At 47.7% G+C, this 15,450-nt stretch overlaps 1 protein-coding gene across 4 annotated transcripts in view; it reads right to left on the bottom strand.

Annotated features, from left to right (window-relative positions):
- LOC146829757 (uncharacterized) overlaps positions 1 to 15,450 on the bottom strand; it is a 224,399-nt gene that overhangs the window by 57,934 nt on the left and 151,015 nt on the right. For all 4 annotated transcript variants that reach the window (XM_085606723.1, XM_085606721.1, XM_085606720.1 and 1 more), the window contains one exon: positions 10,102 to 10,198. In XM_085606723.1, the coding sequence (XP_085462849.1) occupies positions 10,102 to 10,198 (97 nt within the window). The remainder of the gene's footprint in view (positions 1 to 10,101; positions 10,199 to 15,450) is intronic.

Below are 15,450 nucleotides of genomic sequence, written 5' to 3'. Positions count from 1 at the left end.
GGGTGGATTTCAGCCTCCTGACCATCCTTTTGAAGTCCTCCAGATGGATTATATTCAGATGGAACGTTGTCGAGGATTCAAATATGTCCTCGTAGTTGTCTGCGCTCTCTCCCGTTGGACAGAGGCGTATCCCGTATCAGATTACACTGCCCCGACTACTGCCAAGCAGCTAGTTCGAGAATTCTTCCCACGGTACGGTTTACCACGTGTTGTATATTCAGATAACGGTCAGCCTTTCTCCTCCGAATTAATGAAACATGTCTCACTCTTGTTGGGATATCAGTGGAAATTCCACTGTGTCCGACACCCTGAGGCAGCAGGTCTCGTAGAAAGACATAACCAGACACTGAAAATCAGACTGTCCAAAATATGTAGAGAGAAAGGTGTCGACTGGATAGTAGCATTACCAGTTGCACTCTTTTACATGAGAATGGTAGCACACTCTAGAACAGGGCTATCCCCGTATGAGGTGATCTTTGGTAGACCACCGAATATGTGGGGGACGCCTATACCACGTAAAATAACTGATGTTGACTGTAACATGCTGACAGATTACTTGGCTTCCTTGATGTCTGCACTACAATCTTCTCGTTCACAGGTAGCTGCAGCCTTTCCCGACAACACTGAGGCGAAACCCCATGACGTTGTTCCGGGTAATCTTGTCTTTGTGAGAAACTTCGACAGGAAAAGTCAATTGGAGCCCAGGTGGAAAGCACCCAAGTTGGTCCTGTTGACCACAAGAACAGCCGTGAAGATCGAGGGACGAAAAGGGTGGATTCATTCAAGTCATGTCAAAAAATTTCATGGACTTCCTCCTGACACAGACAGTACTGCCCGTGTGTCTTCCCCCATTGACTCAAAGCTACCTTTGGCTGAGGCCAGTAGCACCGAACTCTATAAACAGAAACTCAGGTCCAGATCTAAACTGTCGGACGATTTGATTGTTTAAGTCCTCTCCAAGGTGAAGCGGTTGAATCTGTCCCGACATGTACCCCTTAGGTCTGAATCATGTAGAGTCCAGAATCATAATGAAACGACATGCTTATTGTAAATTACTGCGTAACCACTGTATTGTGACTTTATTAATTTTGTCTTCCTTGAGTTTTTTAATAGTTACTGCAAGTATATTGTTGCATATGTATTATCCTGTTTCTAAACGTGTTTTCAATATAACTGATGAACATTCTTTTAGTGACCTACCGCCACATGAATTATCCTATAGACTTGCGCTGCGCAATAACACATTCATTAGTATGTTACATCATTCCCATCAGACTAGTAATGCCACCAATTGTTGGGTGTGTGGCCGACTTCCTCCCTATCAGAATAACAAAGGAGTTCTGCCTTTCTTTCCACATCCATTCACACACAATGGCTCCTGTGGAGCATGGTTTAGTTTATTAAATTCCATAGACCCAGACACAGCAGTTTATCAACAACATTGGATATGGGGAAATCTGAATCTAGTTTTATTCAAAGTCTGTCACCCTAATAAGGAGGGTCACCCCAGTAGAACAGGAACTGATTTAGAAAATGAAGTGTATAAATTAGGTAATTTTACGCCTAATCTTATGATTCTGAATGTCAAATCTGAAGTTGAACTAATTCTGCCCACTATGTCAGTATTTCCAGTTAAGGGTGAATTATGTGTAAGAAAAGTTGGTTCCATACATATGGGCCATAGCCAATGCGTTACTACAGTAGAATATAGTGATCAAGGTAAATCTTCATTTAGAGCTTCTCGCCATTCTTACTTCATATGTGGCCAGACGGCATATATGCGTCTGCCTCTAGATTGGGATGGTACCTGTTACATAGCATTCCTTTTACCACCTGTTTTCCTAGCTCCCCCTGATTATTATCGAAATGTTCATTTAGTACACAATAGAGAGCAAAGAGATCTCCCAGTTGTCGATTATACTGAGACAGCATGGGACAAGTATGTAGATTTCAATAAAGGTATCTTTCCCTATATAGGTACAATATCAAATAGTAAGCTGATACGCAGACTCACCAAGACTCTTGAAGCTGTAGTAAACGAGACTATAGCCGCCCTAGGCAATCTGACAGAGGAACAATCAGTGATGAGAATTGTTGTTCTCCAGAATCGTCTTGTCCTTGACGTCATCCTGGCCGATAGGGGCGGAGCTTGCAGGGTCATCGGATCCAGCTGCTGCATATTCATACCAGAAAATTCGCCATCTGTATATAAAGCTATAACACGCCTTCATAAGATTGTAAGCCAGATACACGAGAATCCAGGCACTTGGACGTGGTCCGGGTGGTTTTGGAGTGTGATATCAGCCTGGGGATGGAGAGTTCTATCCTTCCTAGGTATTGGCCTTCTTATGCTCTTCAGTTGTTGTTTATGCCTACAATGTGGACCAGCGATTTGTGGTCTGTGTGCCACATCATGCATTCCACATCACAGGTCCCGTTCAAAATGCCGGAAGGAAGAAGAAATGATGCTCCATGAGCAAATCAATGGAATGATGAAGATTGATGTCTCGTGAAGGGCAAGAAGGGGACAAGGAGGGAATGTGGAAATGTGGATTTTCCTGATCAGTTATGTCCCCTATCTTGGACCCCAACGGTTCTATATACCTGTTACAAGTACATGTATGTTCCCTCCAGTTCCAGTTTCTAAGACGCAAACATATGTGTGTCTACCGTCAACATGTTCTCTGTCAGATCCGCCATCAATGGGCTGGATATTCGATTCCTAAGTATGAAAGGCCACCGACTTTATATGGCTAAGTTACTTCATTTTTACAGTTCAGGCGAGTAGGCCCGATTCTGTCCTAAAGCCTTTCCCTGCTCTCTGTCTCTGACAGCTTCAGCTTGAGCTCGCATCTGTATCCATGAACTTTGTCCTACTCCCTGTGCAGCTAACGGTGCCTGCCTCGGCCAGTTTTCGCCTGTCTGCCAAGAAGTTGTATTTCACCTTCGAATTATCTATTTTGCTCTCCAGCCGATGCATTCCTGTCCAGTGATTTAGGTAAACATTTCCTTTGGCTCACAAGCAGAGGACTCAGCCTTTCCGTCCTCCTGCAAGTGATTCATAGCCCTGTTGCCATGGAAAGTTTTCTATCCCTCGCATCTCATATAGACACTTAGACGCTTGTACACGCACACAGTCAGTATAGAATAGATTCTGTCCGAGAGTCTCTTCCTTGTGGATAACATAGTTCTTTAAACATAGGATGTTAGATATGATTTGGGATTAGGTTGACTTGACCCCCAGACTTCTCGTCTCCACATGTAGAGCTAAATGTCAAGTCCCCTTCACCCCCTAGTTGCACGTCAATTACACGTCATGCTGCCGCGCGCGCATCTATGCCAAGTATTATCTTATAGATCCACCTATGTCTAATAATTCTAACCAATCATGTTTCTTTTATTCCTTATTACGCCTAGTTTCGATTATGTCACTGTCACGTCATTTTTCTTATCAAATGTTACGCCTTCTACATTCGTTTCATTGTAATGTACTTATTATAAAAATACATGTCTGTTAATAAATTATTGTACTTCACTTCCTGAACCCTCGTGGTGACGGAACCTGAGGGCCGCGACTCGAGTCGGCCATTTTGAATGGAATAAAGCCCACTTAGAAAACCTCTTATACCACGGATTCTGCCTCTTGTTATTTTGAGCTATTTACTTTATTTTAAGATTCCGTATGAAATTCAGTCCGGTAATATTTATTTTATTTACCACAGGTTTATGACCAGAATATTCTTCCTCCGGAATAAGCTGGTTTTAGAAAGAACCATGGCAGCTTTGATAATATAGCGGTTGTTCAGACAATTGTAGAGAAATATGTTTTCTCCCGAGGAATGCCAATATATACTGCTTTTATTGATTACTCCACGGCGTTTGACAAAGTGGACAGGCAGGCGCTGCGGAGAAAGCTTGTCCTCCTTGGCATACCATATCATCTTTTGGGTCTGATTATAGAATTGCATACCGACACCTGGTGCCGGGTTCTGATGGGAGGTTCGAGGGGGTTATCATGTAAAATTATAACGCATAATGGGCTCAAGCAGGGTTGCCTTTTGGCACCACTCCTATTTTCTTTGTATATTGCTGATCTCCCCGGCACTCTGAATTTGGTAAGGAGAGCTGCTCCAAAAATTGGTACAATGTCCGTTGGCTCTCTATTACATGCAGACGATGTTGCAATATTCGATCTAACGCCTACTGGCCTGCAACGTCGGCTAGATGCCCTAAGTAAATATATAGAGGCTCACTTCTTGAAAATTATTATTGCAAAAAGCAAGATTTGGGTTTTTCGTAAGAAGGTGCTTAGAATAAGGAGATGTCTAAGATGGAAGCTTGGTTCTGAAACACTGGAACTGGTTGACTTGTACTTATATCTAGGGAAGGTTTTTTCTAAAACTGGCCGAGATTAGGAGCATATTAAATATTGTGTTAGTAAAGCTGTCTCCCAGGCAAGTGCACTGGACAGATTTTATAAAACTTGCGGGAGATGCCATTTTGGCTATGCTTTAGCTGTTTTTAAGGTCAAAATCCCTCCCTCGTTAACATATGCTGCCGAGGTGCTGGACATGAATTATTGGCTTTCTTTCGATAAGGTGGAAGGGTGAATCCTGTGTCAAATTTGCAATTTAAACTCTTTAGCAGCCCCACATGTACTGTGCCTCGAATTTGGATTAGTCTCGTCCTTTACCCTATCCTTGGCTGCGGTTCTTAGGTGGGGTAACTCCCTCCTTTTGGGGGAGGAGGGCACACTTAGGGCTGCCCTGAGAATAGAAATTTTTGACACGCTAAAAGAACAATCAACGTTTTTTAGGTCTTTTGTATGTGCAAATGATACTAACAGTCTTAGTTTGAATTCCGCTTCTCCTATGTCCATATCTGTACTGAAACAACTTCTAAAGAAGTCTAGATCTCCTATCAGTTTGGTGAGAGACGCGGCCTCCAGAAGGTCCAGGTCCAGGAATGAGGCGGTCAGAGGGAGTGCTTTGGGGAATAAACCACAGCCTTATTTAACTTGGAATATCCCTCATGGGATTAGAAGGCTGATACTCCCACTGAGATTTAATTTGCTGCTTCTAAGAGATGTCACTGGTATCTGGGATAGAACACCTAGAGAGAAGAGAATTTGTGAATTGTGCCAGCTGGAAATCCAAGATCTAGATCATGTGTTATTTGAATGCTCAAATGCCAGGGGAGTGTTTTTAAAGCCAGTTTTTATTAAATGTAATATCCACTCTGCCCAGGAGGCATGATCTTTGGTTCTGTCCCCTCCGAATGAAATGGTTTGTTTTAAGATATATCAATATTTTAAAACATTTCTGCCTATTTATTAGGAATTTTCTTTTTTCTTCTTTCCTTATAGCACTATTTGCACATGTCTCAATATGTCGATCAAATAATTTTATTGGTCAGTTACTTGACTGCATTATGTATTTTTAGTACTATTTGCACACCTTTTAGTATGTTTGATATAAGACATTTTATAGCAATGTATAAGGAATAATTTCTGTATTGTATGTAAAGTGTGTCTCTTTTTTTATCTGATGGTGTGTTTTTGAGGACCTCCGTAGGAGTTCCATAACAAAATAAATAAATTGAATTGCCTTTGAATTAACCCACAACCTATTTGAAACATACGTCTGCAACTCACACGGGCTATGCTCAACCGCTGCCTTGCTTAAATGAAGTACTGCTGGCACCTAATACCTCTCGGGTAGCTAAAGTGTGCACCATATCAACTTTTACCATCAAACTTATTTCCAGTGCTACACTGTGTCTATTTCATACATGTGTTCATGCACATAAAGTCACTCTAAGCTGTGTATGTGTATGGGCCGTTAGAATCTTCTTTTTTTATAATCTAGCAGTTTATAGAGTAATTTGAGGATCAATAGGTTGGATGTTATCATCGGTGATGTCATCAAACATGTAATTTGAGCTGTCATAAGTGTTGCTGTCTTTTAACACGTGAAGAAAGATCTAATATGTGAGGTCGAAAAGCAGAGCATGGCAGGAAACCCTATATAGCTCTTGCTATGGTATTCCTGCAGTGGTTACTGGAAACACCATCTAGTTGAGCCTCCAGTTACCTTTCAGGCACAAACAGTTTTCTAGATCTCTACATTTAATGCATAGTGTCTTCAAAACAAGTCACCTTCCTCGTGCTCCTCTGTATAGATCGTTTTCGGTGCGTATCTTTCAACCCGCTGCTCTACTATCTGTTGTCTTCCTCCCTCTATCCGCCTCTTCTGCTCCGCTCCATGTCTTTGTGACCTTCCCCATCCTACCCTTTATCTGGCTCCTATTTAAAATCAGCCCCTGAAAATGTACCCTTCTAGATTCTGCTCCCTGTCTCTGGGCCACTCTTCCAACCAGATCTTGTCCTCTGCCCCTTGTTCATCTTAATCTACCAAGCTCCTTGATGGAAACCTGATGCGATTGGATTCTTTTTCCAGCTCCTGGTGATGCACCTGCAGCATCTAAAAAACCTCTTTGGACTTCTCCAACAACCTCGATGACAGGAGGGAGTTAATTTTGATTGTTAGAAATGGGGGTCTCTAGCTAGCAATGGTTTGCATCTTGTCCAAGTAGGGACCCTTCCTTTTAGTCAGGATAAAGGAGCTACTCTCCTAAAATAGCCCCTGCTCACCCCCTTGGTAGCTTGCCACGAGCAGTCAGGCTTATCTTAGAGGCAGTGTGTAAAGCATTTGCACATAACCAACATTAATACAGTGTAAGCCTGCAAAAGGACACCACACCAGATTAGAAAAATATCCAATATTTTTATATACTTAAGACAAGACCAAAAATGATAAAAATCCACAATACAGTACTTAGAAATCTTCGGTTATCAAAATAAACTTGAAAAACTGTTCCTTGAAGTCAATAGCTCTGTCTGGGGCTATCACGACGTCGTGAACAACAAATCCAAACAGTTTTGGCTGACCGCGGCTTCACAGGCCAGCTATGGTGTCAGGAAGACCCGCAAAACAGTACCTTTAGAAATGCAGGGCGTCGGTGAACTCTTGTTAAGCTCCAAAAGCACTGCGTCCCCAGGCATCAGATCTGGAGGTCAGTGCAGGATTCGTCAGGCCCTTGAAGTCACACGCGTTGCAGTTCGAACTCCTCGCGGTTGAAGTCATGAGATCTGGCGTTGGCAGGCATTGGGTGCTGCAGTGCAAAGTGCAGCGGTGCAGTGTGTGAAGCCCTTAGGTCACAGTGCAAGCAGCGCCTCGGTGGCACCGTCAGACGGCATCGCAGGTGATACTAGAGCTGTGGTGCAAAGTGATGAAGTGCTCATCGCGGTGTTGGCAGGTCACGGTGCAAGCAGAGGCGTTGTCGTTACTGAAGCGCTGTCATCAGCTGACTAACTAGAGTCTATGGCACTAGCATCGGTAGGCCAAGATTGCAGTGCGGGATGAGGACAGTGCCTCGTGTAACTGACGAGTGGTGCCCTCGAACCATGGTGCAAGCAGCGGTGTCGATGTAGGCATGAAGTGGCGTCGTCGGGGATACCAGGGCGAGGGTGTGAAGCGAGGCGGTGCGGAGTGTGGTGCCCACAGGTCGGGATGCAAGCAGCTGCTCCGTGGTGGCGTCAGCAGGCATCGATGGTGAGACCGAGGTTGCGGTGCGGCATTGCGGTGGTGCCCTCTGCAATGCCTTCAGGACAAGCGGTCGGTGGCGGCGTCATAGACAGTGTTGGGATGCTTTTTCTTCTGTTGCAGCACAAAAAACACAGACCCCAGTGGTGCAGGCAGAAGAACTTGAAGTCTTTGCTGTTCCTGAGACTTCTTCAACAGGTGGCAAGCTCTACCTCAAGCCCTTGGAGAAACTCACAAAAAGAGATTGCAGAAAGTTCAAGTCCAGTACTTTCACTGCTGAAGACAGAAGCAGCCACTGCAGGCCAACACAGCAAAGCACACAGCAAAGTTGTAGTTCCTCCTCACAGCTTCTCCAGCTCTTTTTCTTGGCAGTCTTCTTGGTCCAAAAGAGTTCTAAAGTTCTGGGGCCTGGGCCCCAATATGTATACCACCAAATCCTTTGTTCTCTGAAGGCAGAGAGTGTCTGTACCCATCCAAAACCAATTCTGTCCTCACTGGTGCAGCTTCCTGGCAGGGGGTGGAGACGGCATTGTGCAAGGCAGACCAGGCCCATTTAGGTGCAAGGAAATCTCCTCCCACTAATCTAAATGAAACCCAGGTCTATTCAGCCCAGCCCAGCCCTGACCCATCAGACTTCTGGAGCCACTGCCCCTCTCCAGCCCCTGTCATCCAAAAGCCAGACATGCAATACACAAACCTAGCAGAGGCACACGGGATGGTTAGGCAAGAAAGTACCTACTTTCTAAAAGTGGTATTTTCAAACACAGTTATTTAGACTACCACGTAGCACCCCGTTGGTCCCGCTACGTCTTGATACGGGTATAATTCCAATAGCTGAAGTAGCGAGTCTCACACCTATAATGTACTGGCGTCGCCTGTGGACCTCCCCTAAACTTATATCCTATAGGGAGGAATTACTAGAGGTATTGAGGGTACGGGGTGCTGTAAAGATACCGTGGTTCGACCACATAAAATCTCTGCTAACAAGCATGGGTTTAGGGGAATGTTGGTCAGAACCTGAGTCAGCCTGTTTGCTAACATCTAAGGATTACATGAAGGCATGTTATAAAGTACAGTCTGACTCATTACTCTGACTCAACTTCATACCTTTTCTAGAACCGGGAAACTCACTAGTGGTTTTCTAGAAATAAAAGATTTTCCTTGCTTTGAGCCGCTAGGAAGCTCTATTTACAATATAGATATGGGGTGCTTCCACTTCGCTGCTTTACATCTAAGTGGAGAGACCATCAAATGATTCAGTGCCCAGCATGTGACCACCCTGAGGAAACTGAGCTCCATGTTTTTTTTAGCTGTCCAGGCTATCAGAAGGCAAGGAGAAGTTGGCTGGTCCAGATTTGTAGGAATCTTGGCAACAGGCGCTGCCTCGAAGTATTCCGGATATTGAAATCCGATTCTAGCATCCCAATAGTATATTCGGTTGCAGGTTTCCTGTTTTCAATGTGATGCACTAGAAGGTTTTACCTGAGAGTTTGAAATGTTGCACCGATTGCCCTGCCCTGTGGTGTAGCAATTGTGATAGTATAGTAAACTCCCTAATTATTTTGTATTTCATGTATAGTTTTAAATTCAAGAGCTTTACTTTTTTTTATACATGTTTTTTCTAGCTAATTTATGTATTTATTGCACTACGCACTTTTCGAAATTAATTGTGTAAGCTTTGCCTAATCTTATATCCCAAAATCCAATGTATTCTAAATATGAAAATGTGTGTACAATTACCATTGCTTTTACTTTTTATTTTTAATCATGACTGACAGCTTGATGCAATTCTAGATGTAAATGTTTGCTGTGTGTTGCACTTTTTAGGTCAGTTTGACCGAAATAAAGTCTTTTTTAATTTCGTATTTTCAAACACAGAATTTAAAAATCACCCTCACTAAAAGATGCATTTTAACATTCTGAGTTCAGGCATACTAAACTTTATTTTCCTACCTTGTTCCCAGTTATATTTATAAGATGTTATAAACAACCCACACATTCTGTCCTATAGGAACAGGCAGCCTTGCAATGGTGGAAAATGAAATACACTGTAATTCACCACCAGGACATGTCACACACAACAGTACATGTCCTAACTTTAACATACACAGCACCCTGCCCACAGGGGTACCTTAGGCCTACCTTAGGGGTGACTAACATGTAGAAAAAGGGAAGGTTGGGGCCTGGCAAGTGGGTGCACTTGCCAGGTTGACAGTGCAGTTACAAACTGCGCACAGACCCTGCAATGGCAGGTCTGAGTTACTTTTTCAGGGCTCTTTCTGAGGGTGGCACAACCAGTGCTGCAAACCCACTAGTAGCTTTTGATTTTCCAGCCCTGGCACTCTTAGTGCACTTTACTAGGGCCTCACCAGTAAATCAAATATGCCAATCATGGAAACACCAATCCATAACACAATTTACCCAGAGAGCATATGCACTTTAACACTGAACAGCAGCGAGTGCATACAAAATCTCATTTAAACCTTGGCCACCTTACCGGGGACACCTGTAGCATCCACAGCCATACAAGTCACAGTGTCGGACGAGGTTGGATCGCTGCCCAGAGCACATCACTGGGAACTTTCTTCCTGGATCTAAACATTTAAAAGACAAAAATCACAAATACTTTAAAATTCCCTTTGTGTGCTTTTTCCACATAGTACAGTGCATACTATTGTGCACAGGGGCGCAACTAGAGCCAAATTTCGGGGGGGCTAAGAAAAAATTTCGGGGGGGGCTGAAACTTTAAGCAATCGGTAGAGTGGAGCTGCAGGGGCTCTTAGAAGGGGTGAAACAACAGCGAGGCCTCATTAACATGCAAATGGTCTTTTAAAGACCTGTGAAGTGCTGGGTGCGGCTGTGTTTCTGCCCGGGAGCTGTCTCAGCCCAGGCTGACACACACGACGGGGGGGGGGGGGCTGAAGCCCTGTCAGTCCAATGGGTGTTGCGCGCCTGATTGTGCACATAGAATTTACGGATTTAAGATTATTAGATTAATAAAAAAAAATTATGAATTAAAACACTTTAAACATCTACTCAACCAATCCCATAATAAACTATTCAAACTATTAGTGAGAATGCAAGAGAAACAATGCAGTACAGTTTAGTGACTCTTTAAACAAGCATTGACATAGCCAATAGGTCTCGCCTTTGGGACTTTATAAGTGTTTAGGCAGGCCTATTGGCTTTGCCAATGTTTTAAAGCTATGTTGTAGAGCAGTGTGGCTACTGTGCAGTATGTTGAAAAGGTATAATAAAAAAGCGTTCTAAGCATTTTTGTTACTTTAAATATAACCAAAATGGCATTATGCTCAAATGAGCGGCCCTACTAAAAAAAGAATATAAAATATCTTCCCGTTTTTTTGTCCTTGCAGTGCTGGCATCTTCTTCTTGCCTGTTCCAATACTCTAGGTAGATATTCAATGATAGACATTCATTATTGGCAAATATTTGGGCATTACCTGATGCTGTAGGCATTTTTATAGCAATAAATAGTATACTGTAGCTAAAGAACAAGAGCGCCCCCTACACTACAAGTGCAGCTGCGTGATGACGCTCGATGGGGCTCATCTGCCATGTGATTGGAAACTGGCCGCAGTTATTTTTTCTAAAATTCAAAAATGTGAAAGTATGTTTCGAAACAATTTTTGGTTTGTGCTCGAGGTCAGAGGTTAAGGAACCTTTGTAGAACGGGTCAGAAACTCCTGGAAACATTTCTGCAGATGCTAAAAAGTGTGTCCATGCCAGGTGGAATTCCTTCCAGCATTCCGTTCACGTATAGAAACACCGGCTCCAGCTGCCCATGTTCCAAGAACCTGCGGGCGCACCTCTCAGCATCTCTGTAAATGAGGCTGGGCGATCTTATTTTTAACTTTCCACATTCACCTCACTTGTGCCATACTGCTGCAGCTATGCGTGCGTTCATACTACACTGAAAACATATTGTGAAACAAGGCACTATGATAAAAAGCCAAGCCCACATAATCAACAGGTGGCCCAGGGCCCCGTTCTCCTATCAATTGTTCCAGTCGCGTCTGACACTCTAGCTTGAGGTCTGGACATGGACTATGCTATGGAGACATACATAAAGTGTCCCACTGGTGTCCAGGGGGCGTCCAAACTGGCATTCTAAGAGCAGTGAAGCAAACTCTGTGTGTCAGCAGGTCACATGCACAGGCAAGTGGAGGGGGGCTGATTACCTCCATGTGCGGGGGAGGGGGGCTGTGTCTCCATGGAACCCCTGAGCCTCTCGGACGCAAAGCACGCCTCACCTACCCTGAGTTCCGAAGCTACTGTAAGGCTGCCGGGGGGGGGTTGCGCAGCGGCCCGCCCCTTGGAGGGCGGCCGCCTTAGTGCCACAGGAAGGCACAGGGGTGGGAGGTCGAGTCCCTGGGCTAGTCCGGGGGAGACCCCAACAGATAGCTGTTTCCGGCGAGGGCGGGCAGGAGACAGGGGTACTTATACTGTCTCCGCCCCCTCCTCGTCCTCTTGTCCGCTCGTTCGCCTTGCAGCTCGGTCGTCGCGTGCTCAGCAGCCTCGGAGCCCCTCGCTTGCGGTGAGTTTGCCTGCCTCCTCTCCCCGCCCCGGCCCTGTCCCTGGGCAGTACCAGGTGACCGGGCCCTGTGGTTGGAATACCACGGGCGGGGGGGGTTGCGGGCACGAAGCCAGGCCCAAGTCGCCGGCCAGAGGTTGTGAGTGCTGCGGGGGAGGGGCGCGCGTGTGTTAGTATCGGTCGGGCATCGGCAGGCCATCCAAATAGCTCCCCGTGCCGGAATGTGTAATGTGAACGCGGTGCTATGGAAAGCGCCCATTACCTTCGGGTCGTGTTCGCGCTTTTAACGAGTCACTGTGGCCTGAAACGCTCGTTTGCCTTGGCGCCGGACACGTCGTCTGGTCAGTCGCCTCCGGGTTCGCTTGCGGTGAGTGCGACTGTTTGCCCTCCTCCTCTCCATAGTAGTGACACTCTGCCTGAGCTGCTGGGTCCTCGCCAGGTGTCCCTCCCCGGGTCAGTGGCAGTTAACATGGCTGTTTTGTCTGTGGCCCAAGCGGGCGAGGGTCTGACCCTCCCGGGAATGGCTGGCTCTGGAGTTGCGGCCTCTCCCTCGGCGCTGAGGGGCTCAGAGGGCAAGTGGCACACGAGGTGGGGGGGGGGGCGGCGCACTGAGGTCGATTTCAGGGTTGCTTCGGGCCGTGGAACAGGCAGGGTCGTAAGGGTGGTGCGCAGGACACGCTGTCTTGCTGGTCGTGCCGCGGGATCGTTGCCGAGTCCCTACTTGGGTCGTCAGTCGGAGTTGGAAGAGCGGTTAGTCGTGTCTAAACCATCACTCCATACGCCCCCCCCCAAAAGTGAACCCCCCACAAGTGAACACTGGTGCCCTGGGGGTGACCCGGGGTGGCGCGGGTCCGGGAGTGCAGGCAGGCGCGCGAGCCTCGGCCTGGAAATCTGGTTGGGGGCTGTGGGTCTTAGCTGATTGAGAACCCTCGCTCCCGGCACTCCTCATTTCCCCACAATGACCATGCTTCACCCGCGGTCCGGCACAGAGCAGCTATGGAATTTGTCGCTTCGAGTCCGGCGGAACTTCGGCGGCGGGACAGGGCCCCCCGATTTGAACGAAATAAAGATGCGGCTTGGCATATTTAAGTAGCGCCAGCTCGACCCGAAAGTACGGAGCGCCACACATGACCATCGTAGTAACATTAACGACATTCACCAGACTCCGCGACCGCGGGCCTAGTTAGCATTGTCTCTCACTTAGTTATGTGGCGCCTACTCGACCCGAAGGTATAGAGCGCTTTTATGAGCATTGTATTAAATGTACTGAAACTCTGCGCCCGCAGTCCCAGTTGGCGATGTTTCTCGCATATTAAGTAGGTCCAGCTCATCTAGAAGGTATTAGATCGCTTTACATGAGCGTCGTATTTAAATTACCGGAACTATGCGCCCGCGGGCCCAGGTAGCGGTGTTTCTGGCATATTTATGTAGCTCCAGCCCGACCCGAAAGTTTTAGCGCTTTACATGAGCACCGGATATAAATTACCGGAACTCTGCGCCAGCGGGCGCAGGTAGCGATGTCTTTGATATTTATGTAGCGCCTGTCCGACTCGAAAGTATTAGCGCTTTTTATGAGAACAGGGGCTGTGCAGCGCTTGGTGGGGGATTGCGGGTGGGCATGCTGGGGGCGGTGGGCTGAGCACTGTGGGTTTGGCATGGTGCTGCCACGTCGCGTGTGCTCGGTTTCCCTGTCCTCGTCAGGGGTTCGGGTGCCCACTCGGATCACAGGGGGTTGCTAGGCGTGTGATTTGGGGATTGGAACATAGTTAACCAAGACACGCAGGTTGCACTTACACCCTCCTGGCATTTCCGCCCAGTGTGTGCAACCCCTTCATTGTTGTTCAACCAGCTGTACGGTTAGTGGTGAACAGGGGCAGTCGCGTGGGGACCCCCTTTGTCGCTGCGCCTCCAGACCTCATTGTGCATTGCGGGGCGGCGCCTACCTCGGCCTCACGTGATCTCTAGGCATCGCGGGGTTGAGGTGCCATGCACGGCAGTGGGGGGAGTGGAGCGTCGGTTTGCACAGTGCTCCGAGGCACAAGCTGCTGGCTTGGGCAGGGAACCAGGGATCAAGCTCCGGGGTCGCGTCCGCATCCTGTATTACTGGGGCATAACATTCTATATCGCCGTGACAGAATGTCATGTCCTACCCTTCGGGTCGAGTTCGCGCTCATTCACAACGTGCCCGATCCCTCCTCTGCGGAGTCATTCTAAATTAATCCTTAAGCAGGGATGCCGGGCCATGAGAGGTCCGCATGGCTGTGGATTGCGCGGCCGCGCCCACCTCGGCGTCTCTTGGTTACCTTGCCCCCCGGAGTGGTTGGGCATTGCACGGCAGTTGTGGGGGTGGAGCGCCTGGTTTGCACGTCTACAGTAATTAGTAGGGCTGTCCATTGATCGCGTCTCACCTGGGTGACTGGAGGTCATCACCGTTGGAAATTAGCACAACACCGTGTTCATAGCCCCCTTCACCAGAGGGATCCAGGTACAGGCTTGGGGACACTGGTAGGAATACAGCCATGTTGGGGCCACTGGGTGGCATTGGCTCTCGTCCGTCCGCGCGCCTCGTCGTTCACGCGCCCAGCAGCCCCTGAGCCCTTCGTTCGGTGAGTCCGCCTGCCTCCGCTCCCTGCCCCGGCCCCGTACCTGGGCAGCACCAGGTGACGGGGCCCTGTGGTCAGAATACCACGGGCAGGGGCGGTTGCGGGCTGAAAGCCAGGCCCAAGCGCCGGCCAGAGAGGTTGTGTGGGAGGCGTGGGGTGGGGGCGCGGGTTTGAGACTCTCACATACAAAGTTACAGGTCTAAGCAACTGTCTCTGTTCCGGTCGCCCCCTTTTGTTAGTGCCTCCTCCGGGCCCCCCGGGGCCGCGCCCCCTCCCCCCTTTCCCAGCCCTGGTTGTGGCAGCCTTGGGTCGTGGCTCGGTGGCCAAGTGGCAAGGCTTCGATCTCGAGTGACGATGTGGCCTTATGGGTAGAGCTGCGGACTGTGGCGCTGGAGCACATCGTTCGAGCAGCTTCGGCGCAGCATGGTGTGATTTTCGGCAAATCACTTGATTTCAACCTGGGGAGGAATTGGGGTCCGTCGGCTACGCTGCCGACCTTGGTGAGGCTAACAGGGCTCGTGCCTCGAGGTCGCCTCCACTTCCTGGGCTATTCCCGTCTTCCCCTCGTACCTGAATGGGGTAGGCAATTACGGTGCCCGTGTTCAGCGCTCCAATACCTAACTTAATTATGGGATTATTGGACGCTTCCTTGATGAAACTTATTCCTACAATTTATAAGCGGACCCGCCGA

The sequence above is a fragment of the Triturus cristatus genome, chromosome 5_2, assembly GCF_964204655.1.
Source record: "Triturus cristatus chromosome 5_2, aTriCri1.1, whole genome shotgun sequence".
In the NCBI taxonomy this organism is placed as follows: Eukaryota; Metazoa; Chordata; class Amphibia; order Caudata; family Salamandridae; genus Triturus; species Triturus cristatus.
The sequence above is the reverse complement of the archived record's forward strand: the minus strand, read 5'-3'. Positions and strand labels throughout refer to the sequence as shown.